The following is a 26,309-nucleotide window of genomic DNA, read 5'->3' on the forward strand; positions in this document are numbered from 1 at the left end:
TAGACTAAACAGATGGCAGAAGGCAGAAGGTTAAGGTCTTATAGAGGCTGTAAATAATTAGAAAGTGCCACTTGGAGAATGTAATGGAAAATTAGCCAAGCATGAATATTAGAAATGTGGAGCAGCCATGGGGTCCCTGGTGAGATGAGACAGCACGGATTCATAGTAGACGCTATTAACACTACATTGTGACTTGGCGGTGTTCAGCAGTCAGACAGCAATCCTACAGGTCGTAGCACAATCTCACATCTTGAGATCATTGGGTCAGAAAAGGGAAGGACAAACGAGTGAAGCATTGTGATGCATCAGAGATTACGGTGTGAAAACCATTGGCCATAGGATCTAGACTCTCACTGAGCAGGAAGGCGAGTGAAACCATTGCATGGTTAATGTATTATGAGAAAAGAATGGGTTTGAGAGACTGTAAATCACAATGTTGGTGGAGAACTGATTTTGAAAGTGGGAGGAAATGAGACAAAAACTGTTTATATGTAGAATATTTGTGTTTCTCGTAGTTGACTTCATATCCCTTTGACTGTATTTTTTTTCATTGTCATAGGAAAAATAATACGGAATAGTTTGGTGCTTGAGACTCACAACAAGCAAATCAAATTGTGACTCACATCCTCGCTATTTGTTCCAGGAAACTAGAGAAGTTCTCAGTTTACTCATGTGTAAAGTGAGGTTAAAAATACATCTCAGGGAGTCATGAGGATTAAATAAGAAAGTATAGTATATGGCACATTGTAGGCAATCATTTGTTAATTTTATTATGGGATTAATACTACTGAGACTACTACTAATTTGGTTTATCTATGTCATTGCTTTCAGTTCTTTGGAACTCATAGTTTTTAGAAGATAGTTTGTAAGTTGCTTAGAGCAAATGCTTGTGAAACCAAGATCATGAATTCTGACTCTGCACAGGTCAGTTACTTACTGACACATTTGAATCCCCAGGTGGCTCAAGTCAAAGACATGTCTCAAATAAAACTAGTCCAGGGAGTACATTTAGACCGTGTTAGGGTAAAATTGGGATTAAATTTAGCTTTGCTCTTCTATACATTGGATGGCCTCTGAGAAGTTTTTTAAACAGTAGGTTTTATTTATTTGTAAAATTTTACATGGTTATCATGAGGCTCAAATAAAAAGGAATATATGAGAAAATATTGCAAAGTATAAATGTCATGCCACATTAAGGCCTTATTGTCAATCTATAAATAATCAATAACATCAACAAAAATTGCTGTTAGGTAAAAGATGCAATACATCACATGCTTTTTATAAAAGCAACTCAATTTTTCGTGTCTGCATTTCAGCTTACAGACTGTCATTTTTTATCGTCATGAGCTGAGATGTAAGAAAGGGAAACATTTTCTCCATCTACCTTATTTCTTCGATCACTTTTCTGCTAAACTACCAACACTCTCCTTACAGCCAACTTTAAGGACCCTTTCTAAGCTCTTTATCTTTCCTATATCTTTTTGCATTGTTGACTTACCTGCCCTTCAAATTTATCTCTTTTTGACTCATGTGATATTGCTCTTATATTGCTAACCTTAAATTTAGGAAAAGTGGAATCAGAAGGGCATATAAGATGATTGTAAGGCCCGCCTGGCATGACTCAGTGGTTGAACACCAACCTGTGAACCAGGAGGTCACAGTTCGATTCCTGGTCAGAGCACACGCCCAGGTTGTGGGCTCGATCCCCAGTAGGGGGCATGCAGAAGGCAGCCAATCAATGATTCTCTCTCATCATTGATGTTTCTATCTCTCTATTCCTGTCCCTTCCTCTCTGAAATCAATAAAAATATTTAAAAAACCATGATTTTAGGTTTTGGAATAGTGAATACTTATGGAGGACAGATAAAAAAATGTTAGGATTCTGGAGCCTGAGAAGGTGAGAAATGATAGGAGAGATATGATAGGTGAGCTTTGATGGTGAGAGAAGATAGGGGAATAAAATGGAATTCAACATATGTAAATTCATGACTCAGACTTTTCTACAATAATTAAAAACTGTAAGTCAAAGGGGCAACCTTCTAAAGTATGAGTGTAGTTATTTGGGGACAAATAAAAAGAAATACTAAGTCACATTTAACATCTGAGGGGAAGAAAAGGGAGGGAAGCGAAAATTACATGACAGCTTTCTTTGGATGTGTGAAAGGCTGCTGTGTGAAAGGCAACTGGTCTTGTTCTGTTCTACAACAGCATCGAATGAGTAAAAGTCAAAGGAACAAAGAGAGCTTTCAAAAGATGTTAGAAGCTGCCTGAGGAGAGTGTAAATTTCCCATCATTGAAAGTACTCAAGCACAATATGGCTGACATAGTGTTAAAGCAATGATTTTCAACCTGTGCCACAAGAATTTTTTAAACATGCAATATTTGACAATTTTCCCCCTTATATTTTTAAAAAAATGACAACAGCCAACACAATAGACATCTGGTGTGAATCAATCAAAATTATATGTATTTTTTGTCAGATCAGCAAAAAATATATTTTTGGTGTGCCGCAGAACTTTAGTAATTAGCTCATGTGTGCCATGAGATGAAAAAGGTTGAAAATCACTGTGCTAAAGGAACACAACCTCATATTTAGTTTCCAGTGTTGCAATCTGCTATTCTCCTGTTCCCACAGACTGATTTCTACACTACCACCACCATTTCTTTATCAGCATTTCCTCTCTGCTTATCCTGGAAATTTTGTACTTGGCCTTTTTTTTCCTTCTATACTGACTACCTTTTGTAGGAAGGCAATCTAGGCCCACAACTTCAAGCATTGCTCCTGGATTTGTGATTTTAAAACATCCATCTCCAAAAACAACCTCTGCCCCTCTAATAGCAAAAAACTACAGCCAGTTTTCTAAGTTCAATAACAGTGTATCCTCAAAGGGACACTTACTCTTTCCTAAATCTCATCTTCTCCAAAATAGCTATTCATCCCAAAGATGCCATTCTATACATTTCCCTTTCTCTTGGTTTGCCTTTATCTTTGAACCTTCCATGTACTTCAGATTGTATATTGAAATTGTCATCAATGTGGCAATATTTTTCTCCCTCAGTGTTTTCCATAGCTTCCTCATTTCCATCCTCACTGCCACCTGTCTAGTAGTTTTGAATGGTCAACTATCAATTATCTTTGACACAAACTATCTTTAAGGTTTTGCTCCTTCCAAATCATTTTTAAAACATAGTTATTCTTAATATATGGCCACTCTTTAAGAACTCTATCATCAATCAAATCACATCTAAATTACTTCACCCGAGCCCTAACTGGTTTGGCTCAGTGGATAGAGTGTCAGCCTGCGGACTGAAGGGTCCCAGGTTTGATTCCTGTCAAGGGCATGTACCTTTGGTTGCGGGCACCTACCCAGTAGGGAGTGTGCAGGAGGCAGCTGATAGATGATTCTCTCTCATCAATGTTTCTAACTCTCTATCCTTCTCCCTTCCTCTCTGTAAAAAATCAATAAAATATATTTAAAAAAATAAATTACTTCACCTGATTTTAATATGACCTTCCATAATCCAAATTTACCTTGACCATACTATTGTCATTATTTCCCACTAATCCCTAACATACAGGCATAGTAGCATCTTACAATATTTACCAGATCATAAGCTATAACTTTTGCCACAAATAAATTACCACTGTGCCAAGATCTTGCTTCCTCTGAGCCTAGAGGACAGTGTAAAGGCCTTGGGTGTATTATACATTAATCCCAGTTAACTCACAAATGTTGTCATATTCTGTTTTGTGTCTCAATGTGACGAATGTTGGGAAAAGCTGGTGTGGTTGTTATAAGTACAATCAGCATTAGAATCATATGTATGTTTGTTAAGTTACTTGTATTTTCAAGTTCCTCATCAATAAAATAAGAAAGTAGCAGCATGTACTTCATAGGACTATTTATAAGGATTATGTTAATTGTCAATAAAGATAAATAGTATTTTTAAAAGATAATGCTCAGATGGTTATTTTGCCAGCCTACTGCATTCTGGTGATGTGTGTCTCTAACTTCCTCAAATATAATCTCATATCCTTGATACCCTCCCTCTCTTTTTTTAAAAAAATATATTTTATTGATTTTTTACAGAGAGGAAGGGAGAAGGATAGAGAGTTAGAAACATCGATGAGAGAGAAACATCGATCAGCTGCCTCCTGCACACTCCCTACTGAGTATGTGCCCGCAACCAAAAGTACATGCCCTTGACAGGAATCGAACCTGGGACCCTTCAGTCCACAGGCCAACGCTCCATCCACTGAACCAAACCAGTTAGGGCCCTCCCTCTCTTGATAACACCGCATCTAAGTTGAAGCTATCCTAAGACTCACAGCATTAATACAACAGCCTCTAAATCTTGTTCCCTTACAATGCTCCCTCCATTTCTTGAGGTTTCATTGCTCTTAAATTGTGTTCCATACAGTTCTTTTCTTTGTTGTTTGTTAATGGCTTAATCTATCTAAGTTCTGCTATTATGAGCTGAATAAATTCCTATTAATTTTTCGGGGGCAGGATCTTCTTTGCATGGAAAAAACAGCATGATATTAAGAGTAATTTATATGATAAGAATGTTAAAAAGTCAGGGTAAAGATGGCAAATTACTAGACCATAAATGGCCTGGGAATGGTATAGCTGAAGGTATTACTTGAACATAGTTTAAGGTATTACAGAGCATAAACCAAAAGAGATAGCTTAGTGAGATGATTTAGCAATTCTCAGAAATTGTTACCAACTACCAGCACTTTGTTTATGTTTCGGGAAAACTCACTTATAATGAAAGTGAGAAATTCATGATCCTTGCACATACCCTTTACTCTCTCATTAACATTTGAGGAACTAAACTGAGGTATACCAATTTTATACCCTCTCTGAGCATCAGAGGAAGTCAAGTAAACTGATCTGATAAAGAAAGGAGAAGTAACTCTTACTTAATAAGTAGAGAAGAACATGGACAGCATTTAATAATAGTATTCTTACTAAAAGCTGTTTCCAGCAACTCTGATTAACATGGAGTGAGCATACATTTTTGGATTTCAAAATACAAACAACCTTAAATCAGATTTTTAAAAGGTTTTCTTTAGAGAAATGAAGCTAAGCCTTATAAGCTACCATTCAGCCTGAGATTAAAAATATCTTATGTGCTCTAATTAAAAATATAATTATGATATAAGGATAAAATATTTTATAGACAGCTGATACAATTTTTACAATCATAAGATTGGCCACTCTGAATCTACCATCTTCTTAACATCTACAGATGAGTGACAGCTTTTCACACACAAGTGATTTTTTTAAAGTGTTTACTTTTCTCAAAGGAATATTTTCAACTAAAACAAAACCCTGCTACATAGAATGACTTCCTGAGTTTAATTTCATGCCCTAATTTGTCACCACTGACTTGGTCAACACTTCAGACCATCTGCACAGGCTGGAGGGAATGATCAACACCAAAGGCAATGGCATAGCAATGTCCCTGGCTCCTAGCTTGATCCTGGAGCCGATCCAAAGTCACAACTAATCAGCTGCATTTTCTTCCCACTAGATATCACACTGATAAAAAACGTGGAGAAGAAAATGATCACCTTGCTGTGCCAGTAATGAAAGCAGAGGAGGCCAGGTCTTATTTGTGTTCAAAGGTTATCGTGGTTGTGTGCGCAGCTATGGATTGGGAATATTCTATTTACTAGTAAATGGCTCCGCTTGTGGCCCTCATCACCTCTGGTTATGGTTCAATTTTATTGATACCAGGAGTTTAAACCCTGATTGGGATTGAGCATTCTCACATGGACTCCTCTGCTATCGTCTAGCCTAGTGATTCAGTCTCATAGGGGGCTAGGCCCTCCTTGGGGACTTTCTGAAGGCTCCGTGAGTTCATGGAGTACGTTAGATGTTTCCCCCCTGTATGATGGCAGGTGTCACCCCTCGAGTCCCAGCCCCAAGTACCCAATAACAGAATAGGTCTTTCTCACTAGTCTTAGAGTCAGCTCAAAGTGTCCAAATCCTCCAAGTCAGGAGAGATCAAAATGTGGAATGTTCCCTTTGAGATAATCCATATATAATGATTTTCTCTACATTATCACACATCGCTAACATTGATTTTATATGTAAGTTTTGAGAGTTTTGGGGTTTGTTAGTAAGATTGACAAAATTTTCTATGCAAGTAATTTTAAAGTTAATAGGCTCAATTTTTATTACCTGCATACATTGAGGTGGAAAGAAAAAAACAAAAGGACAGATAATACACACTCATTTGCTTTCTGTGTAGATATAAATGAATATATTTTGGTCAGATACAGAGTAGGGCTTTGGTACACACATAATAACACCCCTATCAGAAAAATATCATTATAACTTTTTAGTCTTCTTTTATCCATGTGGCAGAGACTCTTAATTCAAATTGATTTTGTGATAGCTCTTTCTTTGTGATTGCTAAGTGTTTGAATCCTCATAACCTCATTCTCTACCGTGACTTCCTTCTGTATTTTGTTCATTCATTAATCTTATCTGGCTGAGCATTACATCAAAGGAAGTCTCAAGGCTCATGGATAATTGACAAAGTAATTTATTTACAGACAACCAAGAATGCATTGAATGAATCAGAAATATGCTCCTGCATATGAATTCTTCTATACAGACAACTGAGTGTCTCGGCAAAATATCGATGCTTTACAGTAGTTCCAGTAATTTTAAAAAATATATTTTTATTGATTTTAGAGAGGAAGGGAGAGGAAGAGAGAGACAGAAGCATCAATGATGAGAAAGAATCATTGATTGTCTGCCTCCTTCACAGTCCCCACTGGGGATTGAGCCCACAACCCAGGCATGTGCCTTAACCAGGAATTGAACTGTGACTTCCTGGTTCATAGGTTGGTGCTCAACAAATGAGCCACAGTGGGGGGCAGTTCCAGAACTCTGAATGAAGAATGGTAGGTCTTAATTCATTCATTCACTTATTTATTCGTGTGTTTATTTATTTATTTGATCATTATGTCAAGAAATAATTTGTTGCATATTTACTATGTGTAAGCTCAGACAGGGTGCTGTGATAAATAAAAAGATAAATAAGTCTCAGGCTTTGTGTCCTTCATGGAGCTTATACTTTGATAGTTTATACATTGGACAATTGCACAACTACCTAGAGTCCAAGTTACAATGTGATGTGCGTCATATCAAGTGCTGTTATATGCAAAGGAGGTAAAGATAAAGTACAGATTGGGGGTAAGGAGTGGTTAAGCCTAATGGAAGATGCAGTATGTGAAATGAAATTGGATCCTAGGTGGAATTTTGGCAGATGGAGATGGAAGTTTGTAGAATACTCCAGACATAGAAGGTATTTTCAGTGAATGCTTAGAAGTAGAATTGATCAGGTAATCTGGTCAAGTATGTGGCCAAGTTTGAAAAGAAGAGAAAAGTTAGAGTGGGATGTCATGCTGAAGAATAAAGAAAGATTTGGAGAACCTAAAACACGTTTTCTTCATCCAGTGGCAACATGTGCACACACATACACACACATGCACACACACATAAAAAGCTTTAACTCTATTCAATTGTAACAGCAACTTACTAAAGCATTTGGTGAGAACGTAGACTGTTGCACCAATATGGAAAACAGTACGGAATTTCCTAAAACATTAAAAAAATCAAACTGCCTTTTGATCCAGTGATACCATTCCTAGGAATATAGTCTAACAATCCCGAAACACCAACCAGAAAGAGTATATGAACCCCTATGTTCATGGCAGCACTATTTACAATACCTAAGATCTGGAAATAGCCCAAGTGCCCATTAATAAATGAGTGGATAAAAAAAGCTTTGGTACATTTACACAATGGAATACTATGCAGCTATAAAAAAGAAGGCTATCTTACCCTTTGAGAGCATGGAGGGACCTGGAGAGTATTATACTAGTGAAATAAGCCAGTCAGAGAAAGACAAGTATCACATGATCTCACTTATATGTGGAATCTAATGAACAAAATAAACTGACAGAAAAAAAAATAACTCCAGAGGTATGGAAACATGTGACCAATCTTAGAGGAAAAGGGGGTAGAGTGGAAGAATAACAAAAGAACTTCTATGCTTACTAGTATATGCATAATCCATAGACAAAGAGAATAGTGTGGTGAAGGCCTAGGGTGGGGTGGGAACTGGAGGGGAGCAATGGGGAGAAAATGGGGAACATTTGTAATTCAACAATAAAAATTTTAAAATAATTAATAAAAAAGAATTTGAGCCCTGCCGTCATGGCTCAGTGGTTGAGCGCTGACCTATGAACCAGGAGGTCACAGTTTGATTTCCAGTCAGGGCACATGCACAGGTTTCAGACTCGATCCCCAGTGTGGGGCATGCAGGAGTCAGCTGATCAGTGATTCTCTCTCATCACTGATGTTTCTTTCTTTCTCTTCCTCTCCCTTCCTCTCTGAAGTCAATAAAAATATAGTTAAAGAAGTAAAATACAATCAGCTTGTCTATGTCTCCCCCCCAAAAATAATTAATCTAGCTGTGTTACTTCAGGTATTAGAAAGAAAAAGAAGAGAATATTATAAAAGTTAAAGTCAATAATAATAAAAGAAAGAACTAGTGTAATAGTTGTGAAAATAGAAAAAAGAGAAAAAGAGACTATGAAGTAAAGTTGGTAAAACTCAGGCATCAATTTGGGAAAAGTAAAGGGGATGAACTATGGGAGAATGGGAGTAAAAGACAGATTAAATTGACGTTAGGGTTTTAATTAAAGCTCCTCAGGACAGATGCTCAAGATTAATCTATTTATAGGGCAACTAAGCATTTGTTTGTCACCACAGGTACCATTTGGAAACCATGATGTTCATAATTTAACTTTTACCTTAGTCACACTGTATGGAGACAGTCATTTTGAAAAGTAGAAGGAAGTAATTTTGTACTATCTTGAATTTAAAATATTTCAGTGAATAATTATATTTGAAAATATTTTTTCCTAACAGTGGTAGAATTACCAATAACATTATTCCAAGGAATAATTATATTTAAAACATATTTTACAACTAGCAATAGAATTACAAATATGTAAATTAATAATGTAGCTCCTTACTTCCTCTTTCTAATTCATATTTTCCTAGTGTGTAAGTAAATCCAGAATGATTTCCGTTTGTTTATTCCAATCATTTATTTCTTGATCATCAGACACAAAGTACAATTTTGTGGAACTAAATTAAAATGCCTTATACAAATAAAATTATATTTTATTCAGAATTCCGAGAAAACAGAATTTCCATTTAGACAAAAACCTTTAAGATTTTTTTTTCTGACAGGTTTCATTCTTCAAAAGCTATGTGTAGAACTTTATATCTTATGATTAAGAAACATAAATGAAAACATTGTATAATCCTATTAAACTTATATGCATAAAATGATTCAAAGGAAATATACCAAAATCTGGGTAATTAAGTTTAAAATAGGAGTTTTCTCTATTTTATATTTTCTTTACAATAACCACAACTACTGTAATAAGCACTAAAGGAAATACTAAAATAAACGAAAAATAGAGAGATTGAAGAATATTTTTCCAGCTCCACTTCCCTTTCTTTTCTCTTTGTCTCTAGTAAATTAACCAAGTTATAAATATTAGGAGGATTTGGAAAGTGCCTTGTCTGTTATCAGGCCATGCGCATTGCTTTCCTGTTTTAGCTTCAGGTGTCGCCCTTTTAATATTTTGGCTACACAGGTGTTAATCCTCTTTGCAAGTCTCCATTCTATACCCCAAATACTTACCTATTGGAAAGACAGAAAAGTATGAAGAATACTTTGTCCCCCACCTTCACTCTATACACATATGCCAATGTTGGGAATAACTTGTATCATCTAAATTTAAGTATATAAAACTTGCTATTTCATGTCAGGATGGTGTACATCTATGGTCTATGCAAGTATGGGTATTCTGACATTCCATTGTAGGTATATGAGGTTCTGCTTCAGTTTCTTAGAAGCTAAAACCTATTTATCCTATTCCTTGCTAGCTGCAAGGGGTGTCTTCAACTGCATCATTAGTATTTAAACTGGCTGGATTTGTGGGTGTGTCTAAACCTTCTCCATTCTCATCACTGTCCACTGAGTCTTACTCTATCCTTCATTTGTATCTTTGCATTTTCATCATCTTTTGACCTTTCTCCTTTTTGGACAAAATTTTCCGCTATGAAATAATCTAAATGATAAATTGATATCATTTTTCTTCCACATCCAATGTGAATGTACTTAAATAATCATATATGCCAGGTGCAATCATTACATATAGCTCTTCCCTGATATCTTTGACTTTCTATTATGTCTCTAAAGCAGCTGTCTTGTTTGAAAATAGAAACACTAAAAAAATTTAAAATGTGCAACTTCAATATAGAGTTTAATGAAAGGTAAAGTAGACTTTTTATTTTCATACACAAACTACAAAAGTGAAAAGTGCAAGTGCTAAAGTGCAAACCCCAAGTATGGTGGAGTGTATAGGTACAAATGTATATGTCATACATACACATGCACATATATGTGTGTATTACAAGCTATTGAGTTGGCTCCAACTCCTGACAACGCTATGACCCAGTCATGTCCTTAATATCATGTCCTCAACAGCCCTGCTCAGCTCCTATAGACAACTCATGCCTATGGCTTCTTTTATGGAGTCAATCCATCTCATTCTTGGCCTTCTATTTTCTCGGTTTAGAGTAAGGCAAAAGGAGGTTTATAGTTGTTTATATGGAAAATAATACAATAATTAATAAATAATACTACTAGAATAAACTCTGTTTTATGTACTCGAAACTGTAAACCTACCCTGTTATATATATATATATATATATATATATATATATATATATATATATATATATATGTCTGTGTGTGTATATGTGTATATATAGTCGTCCCTTGGTATCTGTGGGAGATTGGTTCCAGAATCCCTGACAGATACCAAAATCTATGGGTGCTCAAGTCCCTTATATAAAATGGTATAGATTTGCATGTAACCTACACAATCCTCTACTATATTTTAAACTATATCTAAATTACTTATAATACTAATACAATATAAATGTGATGTACATAGTTGTTATACTGTGTTTAGGGAATAATGACAAGAAAAAAAAATTGGTACATGTTCAGTACAGACCCAACCATGATAGGCCTAACTACATAGCACCTGCCAGCAACAACATAACTTTTCCCTCCAAATATTTTTGATCCATGGTTGGTTGAATCCTCAGATGTGGAACCCATGGATATGGAGGGCCAACTGTAGAAACATATAGACACATAGACATGTATGTCTATACATTTAGTACTAGTATGTCAAGTCATTTTTAAAAAGGAAATAGAAAATCATCAAATACCAACAAATATCATGTCATTTATTTGCTTAATGTTTGGCTGTTCCTCATGCACAGTCTTACATCAGGCCCTTTCCCTGGTACTCTAAAGCACTTCTTTTTAGCCTCCTGCAGCATGAACACACTCTCTTACCCTGCCTGTTTTCTTATCTGTAGTCTCTACTTCAGTGGTTCTCAAACTTTAGCGTGCATCACACTCACATAGAGGGCCAGTTACTACCCAGATGGCTGAGCTCCACTCGGAGAGTTTCTGATTCCACAGGTCTAGGTTGGGGCCCAATAATGCATGTTTAGCAAGTTCCCAGGTAATTGTGATGCTGCTGGTGCAGGGGCTGTGCTTTGAGGATCATGGATTTAGTTTTTGGCATGTGCTTTTAAACTGTAGTGTCAAAAACTTGCACACAGGTAAGAAATTTGAGGTTTAATCCAAGGTGGAAGCTGTTAAAAGCAACTATATCTTTTATCCACCAATAGAGTTGTCAAGTTTGAGAATCACTGGCCCAAATGACCTCAGAAATTGTTGCTCACCCCCAGGCTCCATTTTAGTGTGTCCAGATTATAGAAGTGCTGCCTAGTGGACCTCCTACCCAAGTATAGGTCTTGCAATATATTATCATACTGGCTTCATTTGCTTTGCTTGAGATTGGGCTAAAAATCAGTGACTCTCAGCCCTAGGTGCTCGTTAAAATCATCTCTGGACCCATGGTGAGACATCACTTCCAGGGGATATGAAAGGGTCCTGACAGCAACTGTTTTTTGTTTTTTTGTTTTAACTTCTCAAGTGAGTCTACCATGCAGCCCAGATTGAGAACCACTGGGCGCGGTGAGCTCTGATCCTTGCTAGTCTATCTGGTAGAAATCCGAGGCTTTGGAATGCTGATTGCAACCAGGACTCCTCTGATGCATGGACATTTTGACAGTGTATATGACTTCCATTTCATATTTTTTCTGTCTTTATTCCTCTTTTATTTTTATTTTTCATTGTTACTATCTTGCAGTGTGGCAAAACATTTTCATTTGGTTGTGAGCCCCTTAGATCAAAGAGTTGTGAGCTAGCTTAGATCAAAGAGTGTGAAATAAAGATGTCAGAGTTAGTTAAGGCGAGGCTCAGAAGGGCCAAAATAAAACCAAGCCCATCAAGTGAGGCAGAAAACAGAGAGGTTTTGATTACTTGTTAGATAACCATGAAGGAAAGAAGGAAATGTTCAGCATAATGTCTAAAGTAAAATCCACCTCCCAGAAGCTTCCCAAACACAGGGACTCCTGGGTTATGGCCTCTTTAGTTCTGCATGAACCTGGGAGTGAATGAAGGGGAGCTAATAGACTCCTGGGGTCCTTGCATGACAAAGGTGGGAAGGAGAGCACTGAGCTGAGGGTAAGACTGTCAGAGTGTGATAAACAAACTCCCCCAGGCTGTCCCAGGGGCATTTACATTTTTGAACGAAACCAGACACTGGTATTTAAGTTTACCTTCGTCTGAGGACCATTGCAGAAGATTTGAAATGACTGTATACCCACTGTGCACAGCTATAAGGAAGATGAGGACCTAAATGGTAATCACAAATGGAGGAAATGTTCAAGCTATAACTAAATTGTCAGATATCAATCATAATTGGGAAGCAGAAAGCACTGTACTCAATATTTATGATTTTAAAATGCACACTATCCATTTTCTGTTTGCATAAATATATAGGGTACATACATTTAGCATATACATAATAGTTTCAAAATGAATTTGTGTGAGAGAAGAGGGAGTGTTTCTATTTTCTTTTTGAGACAGAGGAGAAATTCCATATTGTCAAACAAATATAAGTTTATTAAAGGAAGCACATAGTTCAAACTAACTGTAATCCTGAACAAATATTGTGTGTGTTTTTTTAAAGTTCAAAACATATCGTTCTTTTAAATAAAGAAGTAGACAAACTCTATCTGATTGATATTCCTTCTTATTTAGTATTTTGCACTTTGGTATAATTGGGCATAATAAACTTAGAAATTAACAAAGAATAGATAAATATAGCACAGTAAAAACAGCTTTATAATATGTAAATACTAATTTATATGTCTAAAGGAGCCTCATGCTTCTATTTATTTTTGCCTGAAATCAGGTTGGAAAATCCCTGATCCTCAAATCTACTTGAAGATAATTGTATAAACAGGGAAATATCTATTTTTTATTTTTTCCTTTCTAAAAGTCAACTTGCCAAATAATTGGCTTATAAATACATGCTATTTCCAAAAATCAGAATGACCTGTTTTTCCAAATTAAAAGGTAATTAATCAAATCCACTTGGTTTTGGTCATGTAAGATAATTTACCAGTCAAGACAATCAGTATTATTGATGATACTGTCATTCCGTTCCTGAGAAGATTATCTCCCAAAATTGAGAACAATTATAGGAAAAAAAAAAAAACTGCCAAGGACAAGGCATGTCTTTGAAAGATATATAAAAAAATATATAAAATAATGCCATTTCTACAAATCTTTTTATTTCTCTCATAAGTTTCGTAGTGTGTGTGTGTGTGTGTGTGTGTGTGTGTGTGTGTGTGTGGGTATGTGTGCATATATCAGTGTCAAAATACAAATTACTGAGATAAATGCTAATAGATGGTGTGAAATCACACTAAATGTTTATAACATTAAAATGTGTTGTTATAAATGTTTTTCTTTTATTTGTTGGAGAAACTTTAGTCTGTAAAATAAAGTAGCATAGTATCTATCTGAATTTTTACCGAGGACGAAAATAAATAAAATTATTAATTTCAACGAAGAAAATAGTTCTAAAACTTTGTATCATACTAGTATTACATACATTTATAATGCTCATCCATTTTTCTCTTTTTTATAATGGAAATGAAGAGAGGAACATTTTACCTTCTGCAAATTTGAACACTTCATGTGGAGAGAAAGCCAGAGCTGGAAGTGAGACATTGTGAGTCTATGTTGAGTCATCCCAAGTAACTCATCTCTGGCAGGTTACCAGCAGTGTTCATACCTATACTTCCTACCAACTCAGCTGTTATTAAAATGAGCAGGAGAAGGTTTGTTATTAATTCCTACAAGACTCAACAAAAGAAAGGCAGAGGCATAAGGAAAAGAATAAATTTGAGAAATGAATGCTTTTCTTAAGGTCCCTTAGGAAGACCTTGCTCACATGAACATTGATGACTGAACAGCTTATGTTTTACTCATGAAATGGACTTTGAAAATAGAACATCAGTCTCATTTTTTTTTGTAAAGAAAAAGTAATAAAAATAGGTAGTAGAATGTGTTACAAAAGTAAAAAAAAAATTATTACTGAGTGGATATCAATCTAGGACTACCAGGTAGAAAATGTAATAATACAGGCTGGTTAAATATTAGGAGAAATGTTCTCATAATTAGAGCTATAGAGGGGATGAGAATGCCCCAGGAATAATATGTCCAAGAAAGAGAGAGATGATACGTGTGGGTGTCTCAAAGGTCTTCAAAGAGCAGATGGGAAAGTGACCGAGGTGATCTGTGAATCTAGGAACCCAATCTTCCCAGCGACTATGATAATTGCTTTAAATATTAAGGTAAAGAGAAGTATTATTTTTCTCTAAATAAATATTGACAATAAAACTACTCACTGAAATGTTATTTTACTTCAAAACTCTTATTTGTTGAGCATATTTTTCTTAGTTTTTAAATTTCAAGATTATATATATATATATATATATATATATATATATATATCTCCTTAGATCCATGTTCAATTGCCTTTTATGGTTGTATCTGCATTTAGATGATGTGCTGTGGAGGTAAATTATACTTCCTGCAGTCTTTGGCCACATAAATTCATAGTTACAAACCTCAACAGAACTTTCAATAATGCTTTTCTATATTATTATGTTTAGCATTGCCCGACTTAGCAAAAATATACAGGAGGCCCAGTTACATTTGAATTTCAGATAAACAATAAATATATTTTTTAGTATGCCCTAATAAAAAATTATCTGTTGTTTATCTGAAATTCAAATTTCACTGGATGATTGACCCTGCAACCACCCCCCCCCCCCTTTTCTACAAGGCCATCAAAAAGAAACTCTAACAATCTGTAGATTCATATTGGTCCACATTTGTCATATCCTGATCTACCTCTATTGAAAAAAAAGTCATACCTATTTTCTTTGCCATGACGATCCTTCTACTTTGAGTTTTGAGTCCCATCCTTTCCTAACTTCTCTGTGGGACCTTAATAAAGAAATAAAAATCCTCTGTTTTCTGCATATTCAATGAGTTCTCTCTCTCTCTCTCTCTCTCTCTCTCTCTCTCTCTCTCTCTCTCTCTCTCTCTCTCTCCTCTTTCAGCTCAAGGGTCCTCTACATTAAAAGACAAACCAAAAAAGCCCCCCAAATTAATCCTTCCCTCCATTTATCACATTTTATCTTTCCTTTACACACTTCTGGGTTTTTCATGTGATTTTTATCCATTCTGCTCCTCTCTCTGTTGATTCCTTTTTCTTTTCCAAAACCATTAAATGTTGCTATTCCACAGGGTTCTTCATGCTCTCATCCTCTCAGTTTGCAAATTTTCCATGGGAGATTTTGACAATCACCACCTATATGCTCACAGCTTCATAATCTTCATTTAAAGTTGAGATACATCTTCTGAATGCTAGACCTTTATATATGCTTGCCTCCTGAATATCTCTCTGGATATATGCTTTGCATCACAAACTATCAGTCTAAAACTGAGCTCTATCTTCTCCTTTTAAATCTCTCTCAAGCAGTGTGTTCATTCTCTCAACAGTGAATGGCACTATAATCTACACAGTTCTCTAAACCAGAAACTTGAGATCATATAGATATGTATTTTATCATCAAGTCCTATTTGATTTCCTTTTAAAATACTTTAAAAATCCATCTATTTAATTTTATTCAGTCACCATCACCTGTCCCCTAGAACACCACAATGGCTTTCTAATTGGTCTCCATTGACTTCAGTCTTGCACCTTCCAATCAACTTTCCAAAAGCAGCTTGAGTGATCTTCCAAAACACAAACAGGGCCATTCTTTTGCTTAAAAGTCTACAGAAATTTCTCCTTATTTTTAGAACATAGTCCAGTCTCCCACTGGTTGATAAAGACTTCTATGATAGTCTACCATTCCCCTCCTTCTCTTCTCTGCCAGGCCACACTGAGATCCTTTTATACCATCTTTGGGTGTTCACATATGCCACATCATTTTCCTGGAATAGATGATCTCTTCTCTTTGCTTGGCTTACTTTTACTTCTCCTTTGGGTTTCTCCTTAAATTGTTAGTTCCTCAGGGAAACCTGCTTTGTTCTACTAGATGCAATGTGTTCCTTTAGCTTCATTCATGATTTTTTTTTTACATTTTCCTGTTTAATTATTTGTCTTACCAACTGGAATATAAGTTCATGAGGTCAGGGATCATTACTGTACTTTTCATTATACGTCCAGCTTCTAGAACATTGCCTAAATACAGAGTAAATTCCCAAGAAATAGTTGCTCCATGTGTGAAATGAATGAGTACACAGATATGATGACAGAGATAAAAAAGGTTGATTTTAAGCTCAAGCCTATTATTCAAAAGTTATCTACATCAATCTAACAGATGCTAGTGCTTTATCACAGAGCCTGATCCAATTGCTCTTGAAAAGGATCTCCTGCTATGAACATCCAGAGCTTTATACATATTCTCACACCCACTTTATAGTTCCTATACCTTGATAGAATTAAAGAATTCAAAATACAGACTATTTTTTTTTACCATTTTTACATCCAATTTTTTCTCAAGACATTTTTTCTCAATGAGAATATGCCTAATGAAGGCTATAGGAAGAAAATATAAACTCACCATCCAACCCAAGCTAGAACTAGAATATTACTAGGAGTTATTATTTACTTTGAGATTCTTCTTCTTTTAAAGAAACTATTGATGTAATTCATTACTACTTAATTGTTTTACTCTGAATCACCCAATTCCCATTATCATGCCCATGGATTCTGCAAGGCTTAGCACTCACTGATTATAAAGCCACCCCCAAAATTCTACTGTAGTAATTTTTAAAGTCCAGAATTATTTTGAGAACTGTGGAATGTACAAAATAGGTATAAGACATGATCCCTACCTATCTTCAAGGAGCTTATTCTATAGAGAAAAGAGAGCTAATACACACGAAACTATTAGAGGAAAACTGAATACTAAATATATGATATTTACTACAAAGGTTATGGGAATTCCAATAAAAAAGTTTGGAAAAGCTTCATGAAAAAGGATAAAAATGAGGATAACATGTCTAAATATGGGCATTTAAAGAGAAGGATAGAGACATTTTTGGGGAGGGGAGACGTGAGTTTGATGGTGATTGAACACTACTATATATTTTTTTGCTCATAATTCTTCTTCCATGTCTTCTGGTCCTAGTGCTGCTCTTTTTTGTTGTTGAAATGTTCTATCCCCAATTCATAAGGTTCTAGAGGGGTTTCCAACAGCTACATTTTAAATCCAACTTCCCTATCCAAGAACTTGCTACAAGCATAATGCCTCTTGCCTCTGGTGACTATGATTAGCCCAAGGATGTGACCTAAGGCAGGCTGAGATTTTATGAGCAACTGCTGGAAGAGAACATTCCTCTTTTCTGTTTGGTCACTGATGGGTAAAATGTAAGCCTGAAGCTATTCCTATCCACATGGCCTCTTCCCTCTGTTGGGGGAAATTAGGAAAAGACAGAGATGAGGAGGGGGAGAGAGAGAGAGAGAGAGAGAGAGAGAGAGAGAGAGAGAGAGAGAGAAAGAGAGAGATCGATCACATTGTTTGACTTTCTAGAGTCCCTAAAGCCATCTGTATACCTGGATTTTCTATTTCTGTGGCTAATACTTCCCTTTGTCACTTAAGCACATTTGAATTGGTTTCAGTCCATTTTAATCTAATGGAAGAGTCCTGACCAAAGCAGGAAGCAGGCTGAGGGGTGGCTGTGGAGAATATGACCAAAATGGAACACTGACAATGAGAAAGAAGGCACACAGATCTCTGGAGGGAGAAATGACAGGACTTAGTTAGAGACCGGATATATTAAATGCAGAAGAAAATAGTTAAAACTGAAAATGCAGGGAATTTGTGGAGTCACTGATAGAAATGGGGGTAGTTGAGATGAGGAAGTGGGTTGGAAGGGAAACAATACCCAAACCATTGCATCTGAGTTCCTTGTAAAGTTGAGACTTTGTCAGTCTATGGCTTTAGTGAGATGACCCAAACGATCCTGGTATGACAGGGTGAAATACAGAAAACTAAGTGAATTATGCTTTGTATCAGAATTCAATAGAATATGATAGAAAACTATAAATATGCTTTTCACACTCATCTGTTCAATTACTTTTACTCTTTTCTTTTCTCACTTAAAGCCTAGAGAGAATTTGTAGCATAGAACAGCAGTTCTAAAGAAGTGGTCCGTAGATCAACAACATCTGTATCACCTGGGAACATTTTAGAAATGCAAATACATGGGCTCAACCCCAAAGTAAGTGAATCAGAAACTCTGGGGGTACATCCAACAATCTGTACTTTGACAAGCCCTGTAGTCAACTGATATCCACTAAGGTTTGAGAATTGCTGATGTAGAGTTTTCTTTACATGTTGGCTCCATAGAAAGTGAGGTAATCCACCCCTTACTGCTATGATTTCACACAGTAAGAATGACTCCCTTAGAAAAATTCATTAGCCCTAAACTTATTCCAAAACTTTGTTGAGTGTGTGCTATCTTTCAGGCACTGTGAACACTGCCGTGAACAAATCTGATACAGCCGATCACAAAAATATCTATACATTAGCAATTTAAAATTATGTCATGAAATTGACTCCCAGGTGACCTGAATATTGGTTAGAGCATCGTGAAGGCATCCCTAAAGAAATGACACTGAAATCAGGAAAGGATGACTAGGAGTTAGTCTGGTGAAGGGCAGAGGGGATAATGTGTAGGCATTCTAGGCCTAAAAGAGACAGGTCTGGCCACTTTCAGGGAATTGAAGACAGACCAGCATGAATAGGCCATTGTCAATGATGGGTATTGAAGCTGAGGAGGCAGATCTGATAGATCATGCAGGACTTGTAAAGTATATTAAAGATTTTGAACTTGCCACTGAGGGCTATTAAGAGGCCGTTAAAAAGTTTCAAGCATGAGCTAACATGAGCTAATTCAGGTTTTTTTCTAAATGTAAATTTTTCTATTAAAAAAGGAAAAGCTTCTTCCACTGCACAACTGTGATGATTTAAATTTCCTGCAAGTTATAACTGGCTAAGAGGAACTTTCCCTAAATAAGGCTTTGATGAGGTGGGAAGGAGCATAGTGTCCACGTGGGGAATCAGTGCTCGGAACAGAGAAGGAGGAAGGGCTATGAAGCTTCTGCTTTGTGGTTGTGGCTGAGACTGGTCCTGCCTATGCATTTCTGAAGCTGGACTGCAAGTTCAAGGCAATTGCTGCTTCTCTCAGGGTCATCTTTCTCTCCTTCACAGGGACCCTGGTGCTCTGGCTGTGTCCATCTAGAGGTTTCCACCCCCCCCCCTAAATATGACCTCATTTACAGATTTCATTCACTTTCCTGACCTCACAGTCACCTCCCTGAGAATCTAAATGTCCTCTATGACCATAATTATATTTTCATTTTTAATATCTTTGTGCTATTGCCCTGTGCTAATATATCATATTAATGACAACTGCAAAAATGCGATGGTTTAGTGTTGGTCTGTGTATAGTTCACTAATTCTTGAACAAGAACACAGACCCAGCCCTGACTGCTCTCCTGTGTTTCAGTGACATGTCTCATACTGTCTGCCGGACAGCTGACCCTGGAATGTCACTGCAATAACAAATAGCCTGCCTGTAATTGAACTCATCATGTCTTTCCCAAACCAGCTTGACCTCTTCTGCCTTTGCCAATATCATCAGCATTTATTGTCTCCTAAGTTCCAAGATTTGGAGTCATCATTGGTGCCTTTGTCTTATGCTCTCACCAATGCCAAGCATTTAGATTGCTCCTGTTCACCTGGTGGGATGCCAATATGCCAATGTTACACCCCTTTCATTACCCTGTATCATCCTAGTCCTAGTTATCTCAAAGTAGAATACTTCTACCTCATCCCAACTCATTCTCCTACACCTAGGTTCCTTTCCCAGGACACCCTCAGGGCACTGTGACTACTCTGTGTATACAGTTCTTCACTGAGCCTATTTTATTTAGCAAAGGGTGTTCTGTATTATCCTTTGCAGTGGAATCATCTTTTCTCCTTAAAGGAATACGATGTGGAACCCCATTATATGAGATTATCATGAAACTTCTCTGGTTGAAGATGGGTTAAAGGAAGTACAATCCTCTTACTCTGTCCTCAACTTTCCAGGAGGCCTCTTTGGCACCAAGAGGCTGTTTGAAAATAAGACTACAGAATAGAATTAAACTCCTTGGAAGGATATGCATGTTTTGTTTATAATGTCTCTTTAAAAAAGTTTAGTTGTTATCAATCTATGCAAACCTTCAAAACTTGTCACAAAAATTCACACAATATTTTTAAGTGCATAGTTATTCCCGCATCCCAGTCTGAGCTCATGGTATTTTCCCTGCCTTGAGTGCCTGGAATGCCTTCCATACATCTCTGCCAAACTAAATTCTACTTTTCTCAGTCCCAATAATCCCCCTTCTTAGGGGGTTTCCAGATTGTTCCAGCTCTCAGCAAGTTTCCTTTCTTCAAATGCTAGCAGTATTCCTCTTCTTAAATTCACCCTGAACTGCCTTGAACTTCCATCTTTTCAGGTGTGTGTTCAATTTCTCCTAATAGATAATAGGCCACTTACGGGAAGAATCACGTCTTTTGTCACTTTTTAGCCTCAGCATCTAGTACAATATGCTGTCCTTAGTATTTGCTTAGTGGGTATATTTTGATGATAACTCACAGCAAGAAAATAGGCCCATCGATCTCACTTTCATTAATAGAAATCTAAGTGAAATATCCTGTCTTTGAAAATGTTCCTCCAGAGCAGTGCTTTTGAGTTAGGAGAACCAGCCACTACGACTTTAATTGCAAGCATTACTTTTTTCTCCAATTACCATTAAGCCTACAACCAGCTTCTCTGACTGTCTTTCATTAAATTATGTTGGAAGGAGCTTTGGGAAAATGGCAACAGATGGTTGCAAGTGGGAGTTCTTAATCTAGACTGGAAAGAGTGCTTTATTCTATCCCCCAACATTTTAGCCAAGCCACACTTAAATCATATTCAAAAGATTACAAGAAACTCACATTAACATACAAATAAAATGATGTCATTTCTCTTTAAATCCCTTAGCATGTTTTGCATACCTCTCTCCACCTCTCAGTTCTCCTCACTACCACCCATGCCCCTCCCCCCCCCACCCCCTGGCCAGGACAGCCAGCGTTTAGTTCCCTTAACTCCTCCCCTCATCCTGGCTTCATAGTGGCACTCTCCCTGGATGGTCTCCTTGGGTTCTTTCCTTGATCAACTCGTCAGCCTTTGAGCCATGGTCAGCTTGTCACTTCCTTAAGAGAGTTCTTCTCTGATCTCCCAGAATAAGTAAAGCTTCCTTGTTGTGTTATCATATTCCTTATCACAGTCATAATTATATATAACTCTGAAAGAGTTTTGTATCTGTTATCCTCCTCTGGCTGTAAGTTATGACGTCAGAGACTATACAAATCTCAGGCATTATGATATTTTCAAACCTAGAATAAAACCTGATGCACAATGGAGGCTTAAGTGAATAAGTGACGAAAATGTGTCCAGTTGGGAAAAAAGTGTAAGAAAGCAGCTTTACAGCTATGAAATGCCTGCATGTGTGAGACCTTTCAGTACAGTCAATGTGGTCTCCTTCCCTGAAGGCTCCAGCAACCGCACTGGTATGTCCAGGACCTGTTTCTGTGTCCTTTCAGTCTTAAATTACCCCGCTGAATCCAACGACTAGAGAACAAATTAGCACCAACTGCGGAGGAGATTTTTCTGATACAAAATTCTGACCTTAAAAACCCCTTACCTTGAATATTTTTTTCTGTTGGGGTGCTAACAGTTCGCCAGATTTACACTGAAGAATCTAAGGTTTCCTATGCTCTCACTCATATTCCCTCATTAATCTTGTCTTAACTAGAACGGGTACAAGACTAACTGGTTTGTCAGCCCCTTTACTAGGATGAACCATTATTCAATTAACAAAAAGGAAAAAGGGGAAATCAAATTCTATTGTTCTTCTCAGATGCACCTTTTTTGATTTTACCACCTTATATCCACCAGACAACAGCATGAATAAATGTTATGCATTAAGGCTAAGTGTCAAACACACACATAGCTCACAGCAGAAAGAAATACATTTGCATGGCATCAAGTCTTACTCTATAGTGACTGACCTGCATAGTTTTAAATTATCAGACCCGTCATGGTAGCTGGCAGGAAGCTTCTGAACAGAGTCATTCACCTGGAACCCTGCATCACTCATAGACTTGCCGCCTTCCGTTACTGCCAATATTTCAGTGCTGGAATCTGTTTCTGAAAATCTTTTCTTGATTGCCTCATTTTGCCTAAGACTATGCAAGAGCTGTGGATCCCTGTGGTGGTATCTGCCTTTGCTTTCTTCATGGTGCCTTGAGGATCTCTTAATCTCATAGGGTCCTCTAGGCAGGGAAAGACAGCACTCTTGGTCCCAGGGGCATTTTCCTCTGCAGAGGTGTAAAGAGCAACTCTCACATTCAGTCAGTTCTTGTTGCTTTTTACCTTTGGATCCCAAATTTACCAGATCAATTCCATTAGGAGCAGAAGACCCATCCAAGCTTCCACGTGATTTATTATTGTTTCTCCTTCTTTGTGACAGTTGGAATTTCACTTGGGCTCTTCTTTTGGCCTGCATCCAAGGACTCTCATCTATGGGAGATGAATCTGAGGAATCACAAAGCTCACTCCACCTGGGGCTCGAGATCTGGAGTTGAAAATCATTTCTTCTCCCTTTTATTTATTTGTTCGTCTGCACACTCTTATCTCTCAGAGGCCCTTTTCCTCCTCCTAGGCCTCTGTTTTACTGATTTCTTACCAGACTCCTTCCTAGCAGGGCTCAGCACCATGACAGGCGTGCATTGCTCAAAAGCATCTTCTGACATGTCATGCAAGATGGCAGATCTAGACAAAGCAGCAGGCAAAGAATGGGAATGGACAGAAAGCCATGGGAAAACAGAGAGAGAGAGAACAATGAAAATGATAGCATGGACCAGAAGTTGGTAAATAAAGATCAAATAAAGAAAATGCACTAAAGGAAAAAAAATAAAGCCAGTATAAATTATCCATGGCCAACATAAGGCAGAAGCAAGAGCCACACAGTCAGAAGGTAAAACAAGAATACAAAACACTGGTCTGAAAAACATTGAGTAGAACCATTTGCTGAGCACTTACCTGCAGATGTCCTGAGTGGATGGACAGACAGACAATCTTGACTGGCTCCTGGGAGCTGTCCCTGTGGTTGGGCTGCTTGCCTGGAGAAACAAGTTAGATAATTTGGCATCTTGGTTAAGGTAATACATGGTCGATATCTTTCTTTTTTTCCACATATTTAAAAAATTACAACAAACGTGGCTGCAAGTCATGTTGACTATAACACAGCTCACGGAATGTGGGAAGTTAGAAGTCCGTTTTGCAAAAGTAAAACTTATTTGAGGAACTTGAAACAGTTGAGAAGCTGTGCCACTTTGCTATTGCTTCATTTATGAGAGAGGAAGATGATTCTACAAGTTTCTATTCTACTTACTGTAAACATTTGAGTGGAATGACTCAATTTGCCTTGGAAGCAAATGAGTAACACCTGACTATCCTATGATATAAAGGGCATAAAGGCTATTATATGGCAAGGATGATGATAATAATCTAGAAAACCTAAATAACCAAATAGCCATTAGATTGCTATATATTGCCTGGAGTTGACATTGTCACAACCAGGCCCCATGAGATAATATATTTGAAAACACTAATATTTAAAGGCTTGCAGTTATCTCTACTTTATCATAAAAACTAATAAAATCCATCTGTCACAACATTATTGACCTTTCATATCCTTTAACCCTGTGACCATACTGAGTTTAAGAATAAGAGAGTCTGAAACAATTCAGATTATTGGCACAAAGTTGAATACATTTCACTAAACTCCCTATTGCTTCACTCTATTTGATTTCTTCAACCTGTTGTATTTAATACAGATGATGATCAATCAAAAGCTAGAGTGTAGCCCTGGCTGGTGTTGCTCAGTTGGTTGGACACTGCTCCGTGCACCAAAAGTTTGATGGTTCAATTTCTGGTCAGGGCACATGCCCAGGTTGCAAGCTCGATCCCCAGTAGGAAGCTGCCAATTGATGTTCCACTCTCACATTAATGTTTTTTTTCCCCCTCTCTCTCTTCCTCTCCCTTACCCTCTCTCTAAAAATCCATAAAAATATCTTTAAAAAAATCTAGAGTGTATTGAGAATTTACTGTGTGTCCTGCATTGCGTTGTGGCACTTTCTACTCTCTTTAACTCTTATAATAATCTCTCAATTGGGAAATAATAACAGTTTTGAGTGAATATTATAGGCCAACCACTGTTTTAATTAATTTTTAAAAATATATATACATATTTTTTATTTCAGAGAGGAAAGTACAGGGAGAGTGAGATAGAAGCATCAATGATGAGAGAAAATCATTGATCGGCTGACTCCTGCACTCCCCCTACTGGGGTTTGAACCCACAACCCTGGCATGTGCCCTTGGCTGGAATCAAACCTAGGACCCTTCAGTCTGCAGGCTGACACTCTATCCTCTGAGCCAAACCAGGTAGGGCACTGTTTTAAATAATTTATATTTGTTCTCTTATTAATACAAGAAATGTATGTAGTAAATATAATTATTTCTATGTTCCAGATGAAGAAACTGAGAAATTGGTGCTATTTCTTACTAGTAGCTGTTAGAGCAGAGGTTGGGATGAGGAATCTTGCCCCTCCATCTGTTCTCTTATCCACCTAGCAATACACTTCTTTACAAAGGACGAAACCAAGGAAGTCTTAGTTCCAAATTTAGGTCAGTCTGACTGCCCAGATTAAGTACATAATTTTGCCACCAAGAAAGAAACAGTGAAGATAGAAAAATTAAAGTTTCAAAGTTGTTCTAAAAATTCCCATATTTGAGATATTGTGGGATCCATAGAAAGATAAACTAATATCAATACAAGAAATCAGAAAAACTTTCAAGAGGAGGCATGATAGGCTGAATAATATTGCAACCCCCACCCCCCCTAACCACCAACCAAGATGTTACCATCCTAATTCCTGGAATTTGTGAGTATATATCCTAAAGGCACTTTGCAACTTTGTAGATATGAGGAAGTTAATTATTCTGAGATGGGGAAATTGTCCTGGATTATCTTGGTGGGCCCAATGCAATCACAAAGAACCTTATAAGGTGGAGGCAGAAGAGTTAGAATCAGAGAGAGAGAATGTAAGGATAAGAGCAGTAGTCAGAGAGAAGGGAAGATGCTACATTGCTGTTTTTAAAGATGAAGGGAGGGGTCCCTTACCTGAAGAATTCAGATGGCTTCTAGAAGCTGGAAAAGGCCAGAATTAAGACTGAACTCTATTTGACCAGATGCTTGATATAAAATTAATCCCAGATGGTGTCACTTTTGTTTGATTCATTTGCTCAGTGAACATGAATTAAGAGTGTATTATGTAAAGATTCAATGATAAGTTCTTGGAATAAAGAAATAGATGGTATCCTGAGGGGGCTTCTTATTTAGTGGAGAAGAGATGTCAATGAACAGGTGATTTTAATAGTCTAGTATATCCTGAGAGTCTAGTGATGGAATTCTGATGAAGGACGGACACCTGATGCCGAATGGAGCAGAGGCTTAAAGTAGATGTCACAAAGGAGATGACACCTGACCTCTAAAGTGGGGGAGGGCAGTCCAGG

The 26,309-nt window shown here is 37.1% G+C and overlaps 1 protein-coding gene across 1 annotated transcript in view; it reads right to left on the reverse strand.

Annotated features, from left to right (window-relative positions):
* MARCHF1 (membrane associated ring-CH-type finger 1) overlaps window positions 1-26,309 on the reverse strand; it is a gene marked incomplete at its 5' end in the record, with an annotated part of 368,775 nt that overhangs the window by 55,452 nt on the left and 287,014 nt on the right. Inside the window, 4 exon segments of the mRNA XM_079772716.1 lie at window positions 22,740-23,329; window positions 23,331-23,360; window positions 23,364-23,502; window positions 23,773-23,852. Coding sequence (XP_079628842.1) covers window positions 22,740-23,329; window positions 23,331-23,360; window positions 23,364-23,502; window positions 23,773-23,852 — 839 coding nt within the window.

This window comes from Cnephaeus nilssonii (assembly GCF_951640355.1).
Source record: "Cnephaeus nilssonii genome assembly, chromosome: 5".
Classification (NCBI taxonomy): Eukaryota; Metazoa; Chordata; class Mammalia; order Chiroptera; family Vespertilionidae; genus Cnephaeus; species Cnephaeus nilssonii.